At 33.2% G+C, this 22,910-nt stretch overlaps 1 protein-coding gene across 10 annotated transcripts in view; it reads right to left on the bottom strand.

The window, feature by feature from the left end:
* RTTN (rotatin) overlaps positions 1 to 22,910 on the bottom strand; it is a 78,871-nt gene that overhangs the window by 43,891 nt on the left and 12,070 nt on the right. For 9 of the 10 annotated variants that reach the window (XR_014952841.1, XM_031503992.3, XM_085571874.1 and 6 more), the window contains 17 exons: positions 21,026 to 21,141; positions 19,188 to 19,358; positions 17,676 to 17,888; positions 16,338 to 16,450; positions 15,112 to 15,238; positions 13,990 to 14,115; positions 11,835 to 11,951; positions 10,087 to 10,226; positions 9,707 to 9,878; positions 8,706 to 8,805; positions 7,615 to 7,703; positions 5,488 to 5,605; positions 5,127 to 5,223; positions 4,322 to 4,390; positions 3,805 to 3,993; positions 2,891 to 3,130; positions 644 to 788 (listed from right to left, as the gene is read on the bottom strand). Coding sequence is in view for 9 of the 10 variants with exons in the window: in XM_031503992.3 (XP_031359852.3) it covers positions 644 to 788; positions 2,891 to 3,130; positions 3,805 to 3,993; positions 4,322 to 4,390; positions 5,127 to 5,223; positions 5,488 to 5,605; positions 7,615 to 7,703; positions 8,706 to 8,805; positions 9,707 to 9,878; positions 10,087 to 10,226; positions 11,835 to 11,951; positions 13,990 to 14,115; positions 15,112 to 15,238; positions 16,338 to 16,450; positions 17,676 to 17,888; positions 19,188 to 19,358; positions 21,026 to 21,141 (2,342 nt within the window). In the remaining variant the exon portion in view is untranslated. The remainder of the gene's footprint in view (positions 1 to 643; positions 789 to 2,890; positions 3,131 to 3,804; positions 3,994 to 4,321; positions 4,391 to 5,126; positions 5,224 to 5,487; positions 5,606 to 7,614; positions 7,704 to 8,705; positions 8,806 to 9,706; positions 9,879 to 10,086; positions 10,227 to 11,834; positions 11,952 to 13,989; positions 14,116 to 15,111; positions 15,239 to 16,337; positions 16,451 to 17,675; positions 17,889 to 19,187; positions 19,359 to 21,025; positions 21,142 to 22,910) is intronic. The other variant, XM_085571876.1, reaches the window with a different exon arrangement.

The following is a 22,910-nucleotide window of genomic DNA, read 5'->3' as shown; positions in this document are numbered from 1 at the left end:
GAAATTCCATTATTACTTAACTAAGAAGTAACTGCAAAAAGTTTAGTGAAAAATTCCTGTAATTGCTATAACCCTACCACTAACTTGAATCTCAAATCTACTAAATGCCATAAAAAAATCTACTGTTAAGGCCTTTCAAATATCCTGGCATTAAGAAGACAGTGTATTATGAAGGATGAAAGAAAACTCAAAGTAATACAGCAATAACCAGCAATAAAAAATAGATCACAAACAACCAGAAAACACACCATAACAAATTTAGTTCAGGCTGCATTTTGGACTTCTCAGCTCTTTGAAAGACTTCATATCAAATGGCTTTAAGGTTTTATATTAATGTATTGAATGGGCCAAAAAAATTATAGGCTTCCCAGATAGTGATATAAATTGAAGTACCCATAGTACTCTATAAGTAACTGAAATTAAGTCTATGAGCATTTTTCCACAAATGCTTAGATTGTATTTGCAAATGGGAAAATGCAAGCTCATGCAGATTGCATTTAACACAGAACATCCTTTGTAAGACAGTGGATGCTATGTAGCTAAGCACACCCTCATGCAGTTCTGCAGGTACACATACATGTGTGCAAGTACAGTTATATGGTCAATCAAATCATGTAAGTATATACAGCAACCCCATTCTTACATTTTTAAGCAATGATTTCAAGATCCACTTTAGATGATCTGATTCCAGATTTGATTTCTGCTCTCTAAGCAATTTGTTAAAAAATCTTAGGACATCTACCAAAAGCTTTTCATCCTCCACAGAAGCTGGAAGCACTTGTAGAAACCTACAACACAAACAAAAGTTTTCATACTTGTAACTTTTTAAAAGAGCATTTAAAATCTCAGACTAATAGGACTGGAGTCACCTACAAAAGTTTAATTATGCAGAGTAAATATGCATATTACACATATAGCAAATGTGTAATTGCATTAATCTATGATACATAAATATATGCAATATAATGTTAACATTGTTGTTATTATTATGCAAAATAGTCATGCATATTTAAAAATCTATTTGCATGCAGTAATAGTAGAATTTTGTTTAGTAAACTGTAGAGAAATCTGAGCAGGGTCACACAGAGGAAATAAAAAGTTAATTACCTATTAAATACTAGTATTTGATGATAATATCAAAGCTTACCTATGCATTTCAAATAGCCCTTAATTTAAATATAGAATTGTAAATATTTGATGGTTTTGTGAATGTAAATTGCAAGATCATAATCTTTGAGAGTGGAAGGGACTTGCAGGGGTCACCTGGTCATGAAGGGACCTGCTTATGAAGGGACACATGCAGCTGGTTGCTCAGGACTGTGACCAGAAAGCTTTTGAGGAACTCCAAGGATAGAGATGCTACAACCTCTCTGGGCAACCTGTGTCTGTGTTTGGTCACCTTCACAGTAAAAAAGTGTTTCCTGATGTTCACAGGGATCCTCTTGTGTTTCAGTTTGTGGCCATTGCTTCTCTCACTGAACACCACTAGAAAGAACCTGGCCCAACCTTCTTTCTAGTACTTGCACACACTGATAAGATCCTCATGCTGAGTATTCTTTCCTCCATATTTATCAGTCCCAGCTCCCTCATCCTTTACTCAAAGGAAAGATATTCCAGTCTTTCATCATCTTTGTGGTGCTGCATTGGATTCTGCGCAGTATGTGTGCTCCATATGATTCCCTCTTATGCTGGCAAGTCCAAAACTGAACCCAGAGCTCCAGATTAGTGCTGAATAGAACAGAAGGATCACCTGCCTCAGCTTGCTGCTAACACTCCTAAAGTGGAGTGTTTAATTGTAAAAAACAAAGCAGCCCAGTATAACATTTGCCTTTCTTACTGCAAGGACAAACTTCTGGTTCATTTTCACCTTGGTGTCCCACCAGGACCCCCAGGTCCTTTTCTGCAAAGAGGCTTTCCAACTTGGTTCACCCCAGAGGCATGGGCTTGCTCCTCCCCAGGTGGAGGACTCTGCAGTTCCCCTTGTTAAACTGCCTAAGGTTCCTGTCAGCCCAGATATAGATCTATAATATATAAATATACAGGCATATGATTGCTGGAACCCAGGGCACAGGGAATATTTCTCTATCTGCTCTGAGAAGCACTGACTTTGACCTTTGCCCACGGAGAGGGCTTCCAAGACTTCAGGATAGACTATAGTCTACAAGAGTGTGAAATAGATAATAGAGAGTACTGTAGTTTGTCACAGGGTGAGAAATTTAAGAGTTTGGGGATTTTAGTATAGGGGTAGATAGGAGGTAAGATGGAGGATCTTGGGCGTCATCTTGAGCTGCTTCTTCTTTTTCATCTACTCCATTTTCTGCAGTGATGGTGGCACAGGGTGATTGGCCACAGGAAGCCACAGTATAGAGGTTACGTGGACAGACAAGGGATGAGTTATTGGTAGAAAGGTAGAAATAAAGTACATTTTAAGAGTTCATTGGATGATACAGCTTTAAAAGACCTTGAAACTGTACATCTTGAGGCCATTTTTGCTGTGTTTTCTTGCACATTAAGTCTGGTGCAGACAGCATGCCAAGTTTCTGATAACAATAAACAGCAACCTGAAGACTGAAAAGTCCTGTGCGTCTCTCAACCCTGGCACAAAACTGCTAAAGAAAGGAGGCTTTCCCCCATCAGGGAAGCCCCTGGGGGCCCAAAGAGAGGGGCAAAAACCCATATGATAGATAGATAGATAGATAGATAGATAGATAGATAGATACACACACATCTATCTATCTATCTATCTATATATATATATATATATATATGCATATATATCACAATCAGAGATGCATTGACAATCAATTCCTTAAAGTTAAAATATGAAAAGTAGAAATGATACCATTTTAGTATAACAATCTTTAACAGATTCTTGTACTCAATAGCTTACCTGTTCATTGCTTTCTGCCAAACAGAGCTTTTCAAAGTGGTTCCACAAGGCCCAAAACTGCATTTTAATGCAAGTCTGTCATTCAAGACATAGAAGCTAAGCCTAGTGAGAGCAGTTCTAACATCGCTGTGGGATGCTGCCTGAATGATCAAACTAAGGCAATCCTGCAGTCCATAGTTTGTGTGAGTTACTTTCAATATAAGAATGTCTTCTGGGGAAAGTTTTAGAGAGTCTAAAAATCTGAAAAGGCATAGAGAAAAATTATTAACAGTCAGTATTTTTACATGCTGTTTCAGAGTGTTGACTTCTTCCCCTTCCTGCTTAATTGAGAAGATAAAAGAGAAATTGGCATAAAACATTATTTTTGTTAGCCAATTCTTTCTTCATTAAACCTTCAAAAAAAACCAAACAAAAATCTAAAACAAAACCAAAAACAACACCATCACATATAAATCATAAGCTGTTTTGAGTTCTTTAGAAAAATAATACCTAAATACTAATTCTTAGTATTACCATTATTTATTTGAAATTTAAACCTTCAAGAAAATCAAGAGAAATTCATGCAACTTTATCGCTGGCGTCTACATAGAAGGAAGAAAGAGTCAGTTCTCTAAGAAACTCCAGTGACTATAAAGAAATACAGCCACAGAGTCCATTTAAAACTGTTTGGAATTAGCCTGACCATCAATAAAAGTTAGATTAAGCTCTAGACTTCATGCAAAAAATGCAATTTAGGTTAAACATTAGCTGTGACAACATATCTTCATCTTCTTCAGATGTGAACCTTTAAGTTTAAATTACAAACAAGTAACAGCTTGAACTGCTGTTTGAAGTTGAAAACCTATTCAAACTTCATAAAACACTACTTAAACTGAGATATATTAGGACTTAAAATGAAAGATAAAATGGCTCACGTTTCTGTTTCCTTCTCATAATTTATCAGCTGCAGTAGGTTTTCAATCCCATGGTACCATGACAGATTCCAAGCCATCTTAAGCATATCTGTCACGGGTTTCATAGCCAAGCACTCAGAAGACAGTGGCACCACAACAGTATTAGGACTAACTACATGATGAGCAGTGATCCTGACTGGGAGATGATACCTAAAAATACACAAATAGCAATAAAATTTTTTTAACATGGTTGGCAAGAGTTTTTTGTTTACTCATTTTTAAGTTAAACGCTCTATTACAAGCAGCTTCTAAGTTTGCAAACAAAGTTTTTGAAACTCTTCTACAGAGAACAAAGACATGGAGAAAAAAATTCCCTATTTAAAAATGCTGATTTCATCATCATAAAAATGCTTTGATAAAGATTTCCCTTCATTCTTCCACTTCCATACTTCAGGAAGGACAGCAAAGGGAAATCAGCAGTAAACTGTAAAACAATCAAAACCAATGAACAAACCAACCAACTAACACCCACACATACCTTCTAACAACAGCAACAGGTAAACTGAAGGCAGGTACCTCAGTATTATTACTGGCTATACCATCAGCCCTGCAAGAGGTTAAGTCATAGTTATTATGATCTATTCTAAGATTTGATTTTCTCCTAATGTTACACATGTTATTTCCTTGTTATTTCTTCCTTTAGCTAGATCTTTACTAACCCATTGGTGAATAATTTTTTTTAATAAACAACGCTTCTTCATGATTATCCAATATTAAGATATTTCTTAAGTCACACACATATGGAATACCCACTGCAGATATACTGTACATTAAAAACTCCACATACTTGTTTCCTTTTTTCTGTTAGCGAAAAACCACACACTGTTTTCAGTATATTTAATGTATGTGAATTCTAAAAGCATATTTTTGCACGCACATGCAGCTTTTAAATAATAAAATGCTGTAAGCTGAGGTCTGTTGCTTTAAAGACAACTGCTACAATTAAAAGGGAAGTAAATAGAAGAATTCTAATTAAGCTAAAAAGCCCTACAGCTAGCTATTTGACTTGTGTAGTTTCCATTCACGGAAAAGGTGGATTACAGACCAATCAAGGATTTTTGAAAAAGAAACTTAAAATTAATATTAAGGTATTAGTGCAAAAATGTGCCATGTAGTCCTCCAGAGCATGTAACCCAATTATCAAAACAATCTGGACTACAAATATGCAATTTTGGATATATAAAAGTTTGGGGCACTTGTCTGGAGATATATAAAAAATTATTTATACTAAAATCTTATAATTTGTCTTGACAATATGCTATTAAATAAGTGGATTTTCATACCACGTTTCTGTTCTTGCTATTCCATCAAACAACAGAAGACAAAGCAATACTGTAGTTTCAGTTAAAACAGCACGATCACCTTGGAGTATCAGGGAAACTGAATAAAAGATATTTAAAAATATGTTAGGAAAAAACTGATACCTAATAATACATAGAACACTAGTTAGAAGCAATTGCTTTCCATGATTTCCTGACAACACCATCAACACATGCCATGACATGGGAAAACTAGCACACAGTGATTTATCTTTTAAGTATCAGAATCTGGTATCATGAAGTGATCCAAAGTTCTTAAGAAGGTATTTGGCTAAACATCTAACCATCTTTTGACGGGGTATTCCAGTGGAAACACAATTCTCACCTCTGAATAGCAAAAGCAGTAGAGAAGGTTGCTGTGCCAGGGACAGGCGAACTTCTGGGTCAGCAGACACAATTTTGCGTAGGAGTGTCAGACACGGTACCACTACAGATTCCATAAGCTATGGGAACAGAGAAAAAGATTAAATAAACACAACTATCAGTATAATTTATTATGGTACACTTAACACAGATTAAGTAATATATTTCATCATTTGTAAAACAGAAGTCTAGAACTTCTTTGACAAGCACATTTCAGCTAGATGACAACTGCATAGTCTTAAAAAAAATATTTACATGTTGATTCATTCTATTATTAATTGATGGTAATTTTATTGGTCTCTGGCTTCATAACAGAATTACAACATTTGCTTTCAAATTACAGAATTTTAAGAAGGATATATGTAAGATGAAGGATTTTAAAAACCACCAAGTATTTACAACCACCTAAGTTTATTCATTTAAAAAAATATAAATAGTTTATTATATCACACTAATTTTCTGAGTCCCAGCTTGTCAGATCATGAGAATGGAAAGCAGTTTCCTAAAAATGAGAAGAGAGTATTTCTTTCACAGTATCATTACTTTGCCTATGAGTTTCTGCCCTTAAAATTTGTTTTGTAAACAGCATCAACAAACACATTTTATATATATTCCACATGAATGAAAGCTCCTACTTATTTAGTATGGAAAAAATCTTTTTCACAGTTATATATAAAGCCTTATTTAGATGCTGATTTTTATTTCTACTATTTCTTTTATTTTCTTTTCTCAGTGGCCACTTTTCTAAGAACACTTTTCTAAGATTTTTTTGTTGATTTTTCTTTGATACTGCCTTTATGATGAAATTTTTTTAACTCATTCAAGGGTAGAACCAAGGATCTGGACTAGATTCCCTCAGTATAGTGTCCTAATGTCACAAGCCCTAGAGTTGTTGCCTGAGCCCTTCCTTTAAAATAATATTTTTAGCCCTTCACAAAAAGTTCAACCTTGACCCTTACTTGATTATGAAGAAACTGCTCAGGGTAATACATTTCCCATGCTTGTCCTTCTTTATTATTGAGTAATATCTATTCAATACCCAAACCAAAACAACACATTCTCTCTCTAAAGAAGATACTATAAAACTGATATTAAAAAAAAAAAAACAACAACCCAACATTCAGAAATCTGAGGAACCCAATATTTCAATTTCTTCAACTGCATTACAATAGTTTATGGCAGTACTTCTATACAAGTGATCATAAATTGGACAAGACATTCTTTAGTGCTATAGAGATTATATAATCTTAGATACTGATAATCTGGGGGAAAAAACTGCTACTTCCAAAGAAGAATGTAATTTTCATTTGTCTGAAAAAAACCAGAATTCCACTAAGTATCAAGCAGCTCTTTTGCCCAGAACATTTTTGGAAAAAAAAATCATTACTACATAAAAATTCTTGTGTTTTTTTAAAAAACTCAAGGTTTGGACTCCTGGAATGCAGCAACAATACTATGCAAGAAAACAAAAAACTTTTATCCACTGACGTCGCATTGAGCACCTTCTAGCTTAAATGAGCTTACATGAAATGATTTCAAATAATGAATTCAAGAAAAAAATCAAGTATCAGATTACCAATATATTACAAAAACACAAAGCTCTATCATCTACACCAAGACCCCCTTCCTGGTGAAGTCATCTTCTATTGGTCTGAAAATTATTTATATGTCAAATTAAATCTGACACGCTTACAATAGCACATCATACAATTGCATCTCATTTTTAATTGTAATTTGCTTCAGAATTTAAGTTTAGAGACTATTATACATAACATTTTGCTTTTTTAATGGTCATTACAATTTTTTATGTACTCTAGTGAAAAATCTTTCAGGAAAGTTTTGGTACATTCCAGAACCTCATCATACTCAATTCTCTGGATATCTCTTGTCATAGGTAGGGAAACCAGAATCTTAGCATTATCAAAATTAGAACAAAATACATATTGCAATTATAATTGTCAGTAAACACTTGTATTCAGTGCAGCATTATTGCAGAAAGATCTGTGTTGCAAGTGCAGAAAAAGGCAGACTCTACTACTGTCATGCTGTACAATGCTCACAGAAGAAGAACCTCTAACGATACTTTTACCTTGCCATCCACACGTACACACTCATTAAGGTAGGCCAATATCTTCTCTATCACACCTAACCTTTTCACAATGTCATGCATTTTAGTATCTGTAGGAAAAGCAAATATAGCAAGAACGACTGGTTATGCACAAATTTAATATTAAAATGCTTAATATTAATATTGTTTACTAAGATTACCAACTCTTGATGTCTACAAAAAGTTTCTACTATTGAAAATCAATCAACATTAATATACATCTCTAGCAAGGCAAGCCTTCTCAAAGTATTTTTATCTGACTACAGTAGCCTCTTGAACACTAGATTCTTAAATACACAACATAAATTCCCATGAAATCTTATGTTGAAGAATTACAGTAATCCCAGTGCACTCAATTTTAGTCAAACAAGGATGTCACTTCAAATATTTTAAAAGACTTTAATATGGAATTGAAAATGGTATTCACTTAATCATCATGAGAGTATTTTCCACTGATATGACCTTTTAGAGTAGTTGGTTTAAGAATATTAAACACGATAAACAACAAAAATGTATGTAATTTGACTTAGTTGGGTTAGTTTGTTTTTTAATGACTAAAAAATGATCCTTCATATGAAATTTGTACTGATAAAAATTGTCCTGCAATTTTTCCTTCACAATTTCATCTTACGCTTTGTTTCAATTTTGAAACACCTGAAAATTTTTGCAGTCATAAATACATGTATTTTATGAGACAAAGGAGATACACTTCCTCATTTTTGCGGAAATTTTTCTGACGCTATTTCTAATATTATCTAAAATTTCACCTTCCTATAGCAAACAATTTATGTTCTCTCATTAGAATCCAAATTCCTTGAAGAAAACATTATTTAATTAGAGTCTGAGCATATAGCATAAAACCATCAAGATTTCAAACTCTACAGTTATGGACCAAGTGAAATAATGCTCCAAGACTGCTTATTTGCATTGTAATTCAATCACTTCTTCTTACCGAAATTCATAAAATAAAAATTACAAAGTGTACCTTTAGCACAAGCATACAGACAACTTAGCAAAAACCTCAAGCTCACAAATGACCAGTACATTAATACAAATTTTCTGAAGAATTTTACCTTCTAAAATGACAACCAGCTGCTCAGCTGCAGACTTCCGTAAAACTAGGTCAACTGCATCAGAAGTCAAAATATCATACAGCTTTTCAACAGTTTCTGCCTAAAAGTAAAAAAGTATTAGATGTCCATCCAGTATGCTACCATGGAACAAGTTAACCAGACAAATTTCCTAACAGGAAGTACAAAAGAAAAATATCTGAATTCTTTATTAGAATGTATTTGATGGGATCCCACATACAGGTAAGAGGAATGGATTAGATTACAATCTTTTTGCAACAAATCTCTAATAACATCTGGGAAATATGAAAACCAAACAGTTTCTAGTTCATCATACCTGCAGACTTCTAACAAATAATGGCTAATTTATGTAGGACTACAGAAATCTTAACACTATGCAGAAATTCTAGAACATACTTTTAAGTCTGTAATGGGGATGGACTTTTAAATGGCAATAGAGTCAAGCATCTAAGCATTTGCTTATCATATTGTTAATCTGAAAGTATTGAGGGAGGAAGAAAGGAGAATAGAAGGGAGAAGAAAAAACAGAAAGAGAGACATATTCCCTTGACTCATATACTCATGATTTGCTTTACATTTTGCAACAGCAGCAATAATAAGTAAACACGGACATAAGTATGCAATCTGTTTTAAAATATGAAGTATTAAAAATTATTTGTGCCTGTTTTAGCAAAAATGGTTTTTGTGGGGAAAAATACAGAAAAAAATCCTAGAAAATAATCAAACTCTATCCATCCAGAATGAAATTGTTATAACAGACCAGGCAATCAAAACTTTTCTGCAGAGAAGAAAAAAAGGAATTATATTTTTTAGTGTTGCAAATGGTAGCATAAGAACTACTGCTGCAGTGCACACAGAAAGAATACGTCAACAGATTTCTTTTTATGAAGCACGGCAATTTGTACAAATACTGCAACTTTCTGAAAGTGGAAACTCAGAGACTGGACAGGTAGAAGAGCAAAATTTAGACAGACTTTACTAACCTTAATTATTGAGTTCATTTTATCATCCAATTTTAGCTCCATAGCTCCCTCTATAATAAATAAGTTTGCAATGCTGGAAAGGACATTACTATCCAGGCATGGGCGTTTCAGGTTTGCCCCTTCTTCATTGAGAACATGGAATGCTAAATGTTTAGCTGCTACAGAACGAACCCTAAATGAACAAATACTTAAAATAAATATAAAAAGCCCTCATAATAGAAAATTTGAGCTGTATAGTTAGAAATTAGTTTTAAAGGTTAACATGGGGTGGGAAGTACCAAATTCAGAACTGATTAATCAACCTTTCAAATCAAGACACAGCATAACACGTCATCATCAAGACGAGATGATGTGCTGAAACACTACAGAGCATTACTTACAGCTGCTTTTTTGAGAAGAGAAGGCGCAGAGCAGCCTGTAGCCTGGGAGTTGCCGGGAGAACGCCCTCTCCTTTGTCAGAGGTTGTTTCACTCAAAGAGAGGATGCATTTACCTAAAGTATCTTTTGTGTCAGCATAACCCTAAGTGAAACAAACAAAAATTTCCAGAATTACAAAAATCCACTTATAAATGATCCTGTATATAAATTAAAGATTCTTTTACATGGTTCAGAGGTGTTTGACCCAAAGCTTCACCTTTCAATCTGTTAACATGATTCTGCTCTGTAAGGATTGTTTCCATTTCAATAAACAAAATTTATTGAAATAGAAACATTATTCAGTCCCTACAAGAAAATAATTTTAAAACATTAAATTCTACCTATTTTCAGATTTTTATCAAAGCATTTTCACACACAGACGAAAGGGAATCAGTTACGTCAATTAATGATATTGCAAACATTTTAAAAGTAGAGCAAAATACAATGCATTTTATATGCATCTAGTAAACACAGACTTCTGGTGTACCCTACTACTCTGATACCTATTGTACAAAGCCACTATGGGCTACAGAATAGAGGGAAATTCTACTCACAAAACATTCTCACATGTTTAGACTACATCTTATATTGAATCCCCAACCATTTAATCGTGAATGACTTGAATATGTAAAATATATATGCAAGTAATATAAAAAAGTTAGAGTCACTGGTTGAGAAAGCTCTGAAATAACCCTTCTCCCATCTATTTCAAGTTCTTCTACATATTTTTCTTTCTGAGCCATCTATTTCACGGCCCATCTTATTTGCAACTTCTCCCTATTTTTGCCTTGATTTTTGTGCAAGTTGCAAACAGAGTAAAGTTATATAAGCTACTTTTTCAACTTATGGCAATTCTGAGGTGCAGACAATTAATGAACACACAACAGAGAAACAAGTTTGTATAATTATTGAGTGTGATATTTTTGGAGAAAATGGTAAGACAAAACATATACTTGAATTTATTAGCTACTCTTAGTTAATATAAGGCAAAAAAACAGATACCAGGCAAATGCAGCAAAATATCTTATCTGGAAGTCTATAGGCTGACCACAAGAAGGAAATTTCAAGTACTAGTAAAAGAACAGTAAAGAATCCAGATGGAGATATTAGGCTGAAAAGCCAACTGAGAAAGGCAAAAGGTCTATTTAGATCAAGCTGAGAGTAAAAATAAATTTGTACATTGCTGGAAACATGAAGACTAAGGCTTAAGGTTTTGGAAACAAAACCACTAAAAACCAAGTATCTAAATATACTAAAAATATAGCTTAGATTGATTGCTATTATTTGAGTGTGTATTTGATCAGAAAACTATTACTACAGAGGAGCTACAGTTTTCAAATTTAAGACATGGGGACATTCCAGTAATTATTAACGTATTTTAAAAATAATGAATGCCTTAATTTGTACTTGCATTATCCACTCATATCTTCAAACCTTTTAAGCCCCAGTCAGTACTGGTTCATTTGTGCTACAACATTTCAAATTTCATGCACAAGTAATACCAGGCTACAATGTGTCTACAAATTCAATGTACTAGCAAACCTTAGTGATATTGGGACACTTATAAAACATTTTTCCATTTGACATCTGATAGAACAAATCGGTAAGTATGCTTCTGTTTATCTATTTTCCATCTGCTACTCCTATCTGTTATTTAACCTGATATACATGATTGCATACATCAAATTCATATTAAAGCACTTAGAAATACCTGTAAAACAGGAATAACAGGACAGAGGGCCTCAGTAAACTTGTTCCAAGTCAATACTTCCATCATTAACCGTCCTTGCAACAGATGTATCAGAATGGACTTGGCTGTAGAGTTCACCTGCTCAACAACAATAAAACTGAAATACTAATGCAGCTACCAACGTGTCTAAGTCAGTTTGTCAATGCTGTAATTCGAATGTTATACAAAAACGTCTCAAAGACAAAATATTGTTACTGCAGAAGGCTACAATTAAATTGTCAGTTCAACTACATATTAAGTTGTTAGAAAAGCCTCCAAGAGAAATCACAAATAGCTCTGCCTAAACAGCACAAGATCATTTTCTCCTTAGAACTCTGGTTTGTCTTTTATGAAATAAAATAAATAATTACTTCAAACTTCTGCAACTATTGGTCCCTCTATCCTGCAGGTAAAAGAAATTCTGTTTCTTTTCTTTCCTGACCTTGCCGTTCAGGGTCATTTTATTCCCAGTCTATGATATGCTTCTGAAGATACAGAAAGACAAGAGACTTAAAGCATGTTATGTGGCTATTTCACTTTCCTGAGGCAAAGAGTCAAACTAAGAGGGCTGCCAAATATTTCAAGCTGTATAATTCATCTGAAGTTCTCTATCAAAACCAAAAAAGCTAGATGATACAGCATTTACACTGCATTAATGTATCCAGTATCTCATCTACATTGTATAAAATATTAGAGTATTTACAAGCTAAAATTATTAATGCAATGGGAACACAGGAAAAAAGCCCAGATTATCAGAATTAACTCTTCCTTATATAATGCAAAAACACCTACCTTCAGCAGCTAAAACCCTGCATTTTATGCCAGAGCTAAAAATCCTCACACTCCAGGCAACAAGGACAGCCTTTAGTAATATCACTCTAGCCTATCTTTAGAGAAAGACTGGCTTTACAGAATCATATGGCAAATATCAAGCCTAACCTTGAAATCCAAGGTACTTGTCAATTTTTTTCTCAATGTCACATGCCTAAAAGATTAAACTGATGCTTTATGAACACTTAAGCAGCAGTTATACAGCAGAAGTAATATGAAGTAAAAAATACTTCAATAAGAGGTTCATTATCTATTTTTTTACAAATAGAATAAAAATGCACTATAAGTTAGAATACAAAATGCGACAAATTTGTAAACAGGCACTATCTCTGATTTTTTAAATTCAGAATCAATTGAAACCTATTTCTTTAGCTTGACCAACCACTAACACAGAAAACTCAGTCTTTTTAATAACATATCCAATGGAGTAGCCAAATAAATGCTTTCCTAGCAAATGATAAATTACATTCAAAGCATAAACATACAGCACATTCTCAAAGTCTTTTTTTTTCTCTCTTTAAAATGCTGACATCTAAAAAAGTTTATTTAAAATGGAACTGTGATTTTTTTTTAAAAATCTCATTCCAGTTGAGAAGCTAACAATATATAAATTTGTTAGTCAGTGTTCTTTCTGACTGTGGGGATGTTATACATCAGCTATAAAGGAGCTGTTATAAAGAACATAAGTAACTTTATTCTCGTCTCACAACTCCCTACTTAGCTCTATAAGCTAGTGGGCATATGTCAAGCAGTCATGCATATAAATGAACCCAATGGAAATTCGGTCCTGTTCTATAACATTATAGAACACTTCTATAATTCTCTGGTAACTATATTTAAACACAGATGTTTGCGGTGGTGAAATACAATTTTATAACAAAGACTTGCAGATTTAAAGTGTCTTTTTGTTCCTTGGCAATTTCAGAGGTTACCCCACTTTTATAAAACTTGAGACTCCAAAGTTCATGTTTCCAATAAATGTGAAGCTCCATACATACTTTTTCATCATAGGCACATTTTACTAGGGCTGAATATTACAGGAAAAAAGTAAAAAAACCTATTTCCTTTTTTACTGGTCTTCATTACAGTTACTAGCATCCTATGCACGTAATATTATCTTGTCTCTGAATTTATAGTCTAGAAAAGATCCTTCCATTTACTACAACCTTACTATCTGCATAGCTTTCCTGTATGCAAGAAACCATATTTGGTCAAAACTTCACGTAAGCATTAGACCACTATGGAGAACATCAACACCTATTCTGCATGCACACCAACTTACAAACGCAGCAAGTAAACACAGTACCTCATTCTTATCTTCCTGAAGGCCAAATGTACAGATTTCATACAACACTTTAGGGTGTAGAAGGAAATGTACTCCCTGGGAGATTGAAGGCATGGGTTTCGCAATATTATGAATACCTAGACAGTCCTTCAGTAAAAATAAAGTTGGTTAGTTTAAAAATTCAAGTTGGTCTCCACTACCAGAACTTGTTTTATAGACAGACTGAAGTTGTCATGCAGTAGAAAACTTTTTCCATGCACTTTGGAAGGCTAGTTTTGAAAGCTAAACACAACAGCCCTGAAGAAACACAATCTGTCTGGATCACTGATTGAAAACTCCTGTTACTACTAAGGATTAATAAATAGAAAATAATTTTAGTTTTATTTTGAATAATTGTGAAAATAAATTTGAAAACCTGTATTTTAAATAAGGCAGTGTTTGGCATTACATTAAAATAAGAAAAACCTAAAACACATAGGTAAAAAGCTTGCAAAACTAGACAAGTGTCATTCAGTGGAGATAGGGTTTTTTTTCAGAGAGATTAGCTCCAGCATATTTATACATTAGTGGATTGTGTGAGAAGTACACTAGGTGCAGATTATGTCCATTATAGAAACTATAAGTTTCAATCAAGTATTATATCAAAATACAAAAATTATTTTCATTTTGTGAGCCAATATTACTGAATACCTAAAATGACCCAATAAATATGACTTTGCCATCCCCAGCATAGAGTACAGCCATACTTTCAGGAAGTTCATGCTCTTTTTCCCTTGCACTATCATTGCAAAAAACTAAGGCCATGACAAAATACCCATGTAAAAAAACCCAAGACACACACAACACAGCTCCAAAATAGGGAAAAAAACCTAAAGAAAACAAAACAACAAACATTAGGAGTATATAACAGGATTTACATGTTCTTTACATATCATTTTTAAGTGCAGCACCTGAAGTCTAACCTAACCAAGTAGATTTAATAACAAGAATGTAACAGCAAACTTCAAGCCCAGACCTATTCTGATTTTTCAGCATATAACACAGTAAACAGAATTTGTATTAAAAATGTCTCTAATGACAAAATCATACAACATGCATTATTGAGTGCAACATCAAGAGTCTTAAGTAAGCATTAATTCAAACCTTAACCACTTCCAAACAGCAGTGATAGGCTTCAGCCTTTACATTCAACAAAGGATGAGACAATAGATGGAGAAGCAACTTCTGACCCTCCACCTGAAGCAGTGAGTTGGCCTCGTCAGACTTCCAACTAAAAAAGAAAAATAGTTAATGAAACCAATGTATTTTACAGTACCTAAGGATGCCTACAAAAATTTTCTTGCTAAATTTCAGGATAATCTCTGAAAAATACTTCCTGTAATGACATACATTCTGGAAAACAATAAAAAGTTCAGAGATGATAACATATTTGCTAAAATCATAGCATCAATCTTTGTATATTTTTATTCTTTTAAATAAGTAGGTAATCAAAGACCATAGTTTATCAAAACTCTCTCATCAAAATTAAGAGCCTAACAAACACTGAAAATATAAAATTCTATTGAGCTTCAGTAGACATTTTTGACCATATATGTGATTATAAAAAACACCTGTGCTTTTAGAAATTTTTCATTATAGAGGTTGAAGTCCATCTAATTACCATGAAGTGAATTGATAGTAGGCAAAAAATTGAATTTCCTATTGCCTGAAACATCAACCACATGATGATAAATTCTAAAAGCATTAGAACATTGAAAAACATCTTTACTTTTAATAATTTAGAACACTTACTGGACAGCACTTAAATGCAGTCTCCTTTGAAAAAAATCCCTAAAGTCAAATTCTGAATCAGTATATAATTAAATTTTTGTTGTTCAAGAACTTTTCGAGGCACCATAATGTAACTTGTTCTCTAACTAGAGACATGGAAAAATCACAAAAGCAATAAAAATATGCTGTTTAATAAATGAGATGCCATTTTGTAATATAAAGCATCTACAATAAAGGAAGTCCTTTAGGATTTCCGAAAGTGAAATAAAAGTAAATTATACAAATATACTCAGGGCAAAGTATTTTCGAGAAATCTGAAAGACAAGTCAAAATGTCTAAGATTGCTTCCTTATAAATCACATACTTTACACATAAAATCATAAAAGCTTGTACACAGAATATAATGAACTTTTTAGCAACTGAAATTCAGTTTTAAAGAAATCCACCACAGAATGGCACAAATCAGTCTGTTCAATGGCTAAAAGAAAATAATTGTTTCAACAGGGAATAAAGAAGCTCCTATTTGAGAAACCTTATCCACAAAAAAAAAAAAAAAATCACATTTTCTGAAGCAGAAGTTTAAATTGTAATATACTCACATATTTGAGCATATGTGAATGCATTCTTGAAGCAAGGGAAAGTGTAGGTGGAAGGGCAGACTACTCAAAGCCTGACCTGCCAATTCTAGTAATTCAGAAAGATTCTTGTCCCCCTGCGAAGTAAAATGAAGGAAACAAAATTAGTAAAATTAAAAGTATCCAATACTACTGCATAATATTTCCAAATTTATCATAATTGAATACTAAGTAGGTTTTTGTTCACTCTTTCAAAGAGAAGTTTATTATTAACTAATCCAATACATTTCAACAAAAAAAAATTTAGAACCTGTTCTGGGGAGCTGAAAGCCCTTCAGCTGCTGAGTCCAAATAAATTTCTATCAAACTCAGTAGGAATAATGTATGTCTAATATTTCACAGCATGAACACTTTAACACTATTCATATCACTATTTTTTTATCAATATGCATTTTATGTGAGAGGAGTATAATAAAAGATTTAACTATTAAACTTTTAACATATCACTATTAATAAACAAGTTAGATTTGTTTTTTAAGTACATATGTCTTCATCATATTTGGTTACCGAATATATTAAACATGAGCCATTTAAATCTGAAGGAGTTAATTTCACTGTAAAGAGCATTTTATGAGCAAAGTATTGCTTCTATTAACTTCAGAACCTGCCTAGACAAAGGATAGATTAACTCTGATTTAAGACAACACTATATTCTTATTCTGTATGTTTTAGATTTATATTAGTATCAGTGGAATCAGTATTGTGCAAAATTACTTATCCATTTGGATAGTGGAGAAAAGTATTTCAGTACTGTGCTAGAATCTCTTAACTAATAAAGCAGTTGTCTTCATAACAAAATGAAACACAAACTTCAGCCAGTCTAGTAGTTGTTTATATAAGCTGCAATTGCCAAAGTACTTGGGATTTAAAATTTTCTAAATATATATTTAACTCCTGAACAGCACACATACACTCACACTATATATTTTAATAGATATAAAATAGTGTATTATATGAATATATAAATATGTACTATAAAGATATATATTGATCTACATGTATATGTTTGTATAAATAAGCAGAGTATTTGCTGCTTTTTTCTTTGCCCATAAGAGGTCCTGTGCCTATTTCCAATTTCCTACTGTTTATTTCTTTGATTTTTACCTCAGATAAGATTTTTTACCAACACCATGACTAATAGTACTGAAAACAAATATAAATTAACTACACCTTGCATCATACAGAATACTCATATTTGGCTATCTTCCTTTGCTTGTTAGACTTTAATTTTTAACAGAGAGAAAACAAAATGAGGAAAGAAATTTGCCTACAGGAAATATTTTATATAATAAATTTTCGCACCTCCTTATGAACTTCAACCATAAAGTTAGAAGTGCATTCAATCGAATATGCAGCTTCTGAAACTTGCTTATAAATACTGTAGTTCTCGGTACTCATCTGCTCCAGATAGGCTGCAATGGATTCATGTATGCTTGGGTATTCCAAGGAGAATGACATATCCAGTGAGAGAACGAACAAAGCATTCAGCAAACTCTTTTGTGTAACTTTACTCGCCTTTGAAAAAGAAAGCAACTGTCAGAATAACAGCCTGAAAATACAGTAAAACCAACAACAGCACTTGCAGTCATTCAACAAATACAGTCATTATTGCTGCTACTTAAAATTTAGAGAAACATATTTCATTACATGAAGAATTATTTTTTCTTCATTAAAAGTGATAGTTATTTAGATGTCACTCGTAATATCAGACCTGCAACCAGTCACAAAAGTTGTGTATGATCCAGGCATGGCACACTGCTGGCCGGAGTGGTCAATTCACTGTCTGACCACGAGATGGCAGAGAATACACAAAGCACAATTATTTCTGTAGTCAAAAAAGCTGTCTACAATTCCACATGGTCATATTGCAAACTAAGGACTGAGATTTTTCTTGTTGTTTTGATGGTTTTTTATTTTATTTTTAATTTCAAGTGTACATTCTTTCAACTTAAATTTTGACCTCAAACACAGTAACTTTGCTCCAACTGTTATACACAGAATGGAAACTTTGCATAAAAGACAAAAATTATGAAAAGTCATTAGATTGGTACACCTACACTTATTTTCAGGTACAAGACTTAATATTTCTGACAAAAAGCCTGTAACTGAAAATCAATCTTCTAATCTGATTGACTAATGTCTAGGAAAATCTACCTTCCACTAAAAACTGATCCAAAAAATTAAAACCAGTTCAGGTTTACATATCTCAGACTTTCCATCACACAAAAACTTCATCAGACCTTCCCAGCTGAAATAAACAACAACAACAAAAAAAACCCTCTAAACTCTAAAAAACAAATATAAACGATTTTTTAAAAATCCCAACCCCAAGAGCTACAACAGAATTTTAAAAGAGCACTGGAAGGAAACAACTATTAAAATCACTCCAATTTACAAAATATAGTTGATTATAACATTCCATCAGAATAAGAGTGATGATTTTACATGTTATGTAAATCTACTCTCACTTGCATGCATACTAAAAACTAGCAGGGGGCAGCAGAGCCTTACAAACCATACATCATATCAGAAAAAAGCATTACAGGAGGAAAAAGAACACTGAATTTCAAAAACTATTTTAAAAACTGTATTAAAAAGAGCTTTTTCTTTAAGAATTGTAATCTGAAGAATACACTGGTAACTGAAGAATAGACAAAGTTGCCATCTGTGATCATACATCACCAGTGCAAATCAGATTAATTTCTCTGTGCAAGGAGCTATTTTCTCAGTATTCACCCCTGAGGAAGGTATCTCTTACTGCCCTCTTAAAATGCAAAACCAAGAGACAACCACTCATAATTACTGTTGACATACCTTTTCTACAGGGAGAAGTACTTGGAGCAATCTAACAGTGAAGAGTGAAATGCTAATAAATGTCATTCTGTGATGCACCAGCATCACCTTGGGCTGTTCTGCACTTATATTGCTTTTGTGATATAATATAGTTTCTCCAAGCAAACCCAAGACCAGAAGCAATTTGTCTTTCTGAAAACAAAATCAAAAATACAATAATTAGAAAAAAATGAAACATCACTATCTATTTACAGTGTTTACACAGCACCTGCAGTATCATTAGCACAATTATGCCACATAAGCTAAAATTGCATAAATGCTGCCAAATAAATAGCAATGTGTTTGTCACCTATGAACTAGTCCTAGACCTCAGTCTACTTTCACCATCAGTTCTGAATACTTTGTTCAATAACTACCCATTCCTGGTCGCTCCTTCCCCTTTCCTCCCCCACTTTTCTCTCTCCCTCCACCATTTTAATTTCTGCTCACTACAATTCTGAACTTCTGAAATTTTATCTGTTTTGAAGTTCAGTCTTAATAAGGAAATATTAAGTCCTGATTTGAACCCACTAATAAAGCTTTACCTTAAAATCAAAAAAAAAAAGAAATAAAACCAGTTCACAATTACTTTGAAAATATCAAAGAGTTTTTTATCCCTATTGATTCTCAAAGGAAATAGCAAAACTTCTTTCTTTCTCTACCCTATTTAAAAAAAAAATCAATACAACTGCATACCATTACCCACCTTATTTGCAGAGGTTTGTTTATTAGTAGCCTGGAAACAAACATTATCCTACTAATAATAATCAGTATGGTATACACGATATATTCTACAGTAGTACAACAGATTTATAAGCAATGAAAGATTCAGATCATAAAACAACTAGATGAAGAGATATTAAACTTCGGAGATTAAGTGCTCTGCAAGGAATTTTCAGTACTGATGTGATGTTGATCAATTATAATAGATTTTCACAGATTGGTAGATTAAATTAAAAGAAAACATTCTCATTCACTAATACATCCTATGAATATAAATATTAATATTTATAAAATAGAGAATAGGAAAGCCTAAAGCAGTAATTAATATTGCAGCTGTTATTGTTTCATATTCAGTGGTATTTTCACAAATTCCAACTCGAATCAAGTGCATGTAAGAGTACATTTAATTCAAATCTTGAAACAAGTTTCAGTCTGCAACTCTGATATATCTGTTACAGGTCTGACCATGCCAGTTTATGCTTCAGCCTTCACTTGTCTTCAAAAGAGCAAGTCATAATTTCATCTGTTTTTCACTAATTTCATCATTCATGTACACAACTTTCAACTGTGCTCAGCAATTTAAAATATTTAGTCAACAGCACCTTAATGCTTTGAATCCCTGCTGGGCCAAAAAGGCCCCTCCTTTCTTTCCCAGCTAAGCAACATTGTTAGGATATCTGAATTTGTGCAGGGATCTACAGTCCCTGTGAGGAAATGGATAGCATGTATCTTAAAACTGCAGTCCTGGATATGAGCAGTTATTTCCCTAATTTTAAACAGATAGTTTATAAAGAGTAAAGAAAGGGAAAGTTGTTATGTATATCAAATTGGTGTCCAACATTTGTAGTCAGTGCTTTTCCCTCAGCTTCCCCTCCCTACATATGTTTCTCTCAGTGGCTGCTTATTTTCTTGAAGTAAAACTCCAAGTAATGTCTGGTAAAAGAACTTATATTTTAAAAAGTGCCATCTAGTAATAAACTACTTAAAATTTTCAAACACACAGCTCAGCAGAAGCTTAGATATACGCATCGCCGCACAAAATGTCAGAAGCTTATCAAAGGAGACAAATATGGCTATCAAAACCTGAAGAATCTTACCAATTCCAATGCAAAAAGGCTGTCATCTTCCCAAACATTTTCAGAAATAGCATCACCAATAAGAGACATGTCTTCAACAAGCAATTCAAGAACTTCCATTGTCATTCTCCTGCTGCCTACAAATGAGAGGATAAATTCAAATACAGACAAAATACTATGTTTCGATATTCAGAAGACACCACTGTAAACAAGAGATTATACCTCACTTGAAATTCTGGTATTTTAATTTTCCTATATGCTTCTACAAAACTAATGCTAATTGTCCTCAACCACTAGTAGTTCTGCATCAGAGAAGACAACAACCAGCCAAAGTCACAACAGATTAAAGCAATTGTATACTTAGAAAATATCTGAATTTCCTTAGAACCTATCGCAAAATTATTTAAGAAAATAATAATGAATTTTACTACAGTTGGAAATCTGATTACTGAACTTTTTTAAAGTTCATAATAAAGTCAATAATTCCCCCCATTCTGACAACAGTGTTAAAAATCTTCTGTGCATATTACCTACTCACACTGATCTGCATTTTTGGTATAGGAGTGCCTTTCTTCACAGATTATTTTGTTTGAGATCTTTTAAAAGACAAAGAGATGAATACCCACTAAAGCGATTTGCACAATTCTCTGTAACAGTTTCCTCTTTGCTTGTAGGCTCGGATTTATTAATTTTAATTTCTTCTTCTGAGCATATCTTAATAACAAGGCTAAGCTGGTCCATTAGTAACTTTTATCCTCTGTATAATTTTAAGCTTGAATATGTGGCCACAAAGAAACTTGGCCTGAGCTTAGGCCTACATTTACTACAAATATAAACCTCCTCCTGATGTCCCCAGATAATGAGAAAACAGAAGAGTTAGAAGGTTATACGAAGAACAAGGCAGAATATCTGGAGCTAGACCAAATATTTTCAACCTCACACAAGTGAAGATGCCAAAACTGTCTGACATCTTAAGGAACCATACGGTGACAGTTTCCCTTAAATAATCAATGTAGTGCAACTGTTGGCTTAGTTACTTGTTGATGGTATGTTTCTATTTAAAATCATAGATGGATTTCACATAACACCATTGAATTTTCATTGTATCTTTTAAGTAATATTAAAATTCTGCATCCTTCAAAATCCTCAAAACAAAATCTGTTTAAAAAAGATAAAGCTCTACTTAACTTGTTTGTTATAATTAAACATTAATTTCTTTATGGATTTTTCTATCTATTGTAAATTTTACACACTGCAGAAGCCTTGTTGACACTTGAGTAAAAAAATTATCTCTGTACATGACTAGATATGTACTTATAATGACCACAGCTTCTGCAACTTGTAGCTTCAGTGATCTGCTTTGGGTGAGAAATTACAGGCACAAGACCTTTATGAAAGCTTGGTTTTACTCATCTCACAGAAGTTCTGTTTTCCATTGATTTTAGGTCAATTTAATGTAATAAATCTCTCCTTTTAACAAAAAAAGAAGCAAAAATAAACCACAAAACAACCCCCACAAAACCAAAACAAGCCCACACTACTACTGATTTCTGCAATGACTTTACTCACAAGGCAGGTCAGCACAAAGGAAGAAAAATTCCAATTAACATTTCCACAAGGAACAGAATTTAAGCTTAACTAAAATACACATCATATTGCAAAATAAAAAGCAGCAAATTTTACAATAAGCTTCCTGTTTTTTCCTTTACCCAATATTAAACATCTATATTTTAATCATATAAATTAAAGCTATACCATATAAACTGATAATAATGTTCATAAAAATGCCTGTTAATTTTACTTAAGATAACAACCCAAAATATAACCACATGAGAAAGTGTGTGTTACTGTCTCACAATATCACACTGTCTCACAGTGCGCCTTCAGATCACAGGCTTTCAGATCA

The sequence above is a fragment of the Lonchura striata genome, chromosome 2, assembly GCF_050655825.1.
Source record: "Lonchura striata isolate lonStrDom1 chromosome 2, ASM5065582v1, whole genome shotgun sequence".
Lineage (NCBI taxonomy): Eukaryota > Metazoa > Chordata > Aves > Passeriformes > Estrildidae > Lonchura > Lonchura striata.
Note: the sequence above shows the minus strand (reverse complement) of the source record. Positions and strands in the feature narration are given on the sequence as shown.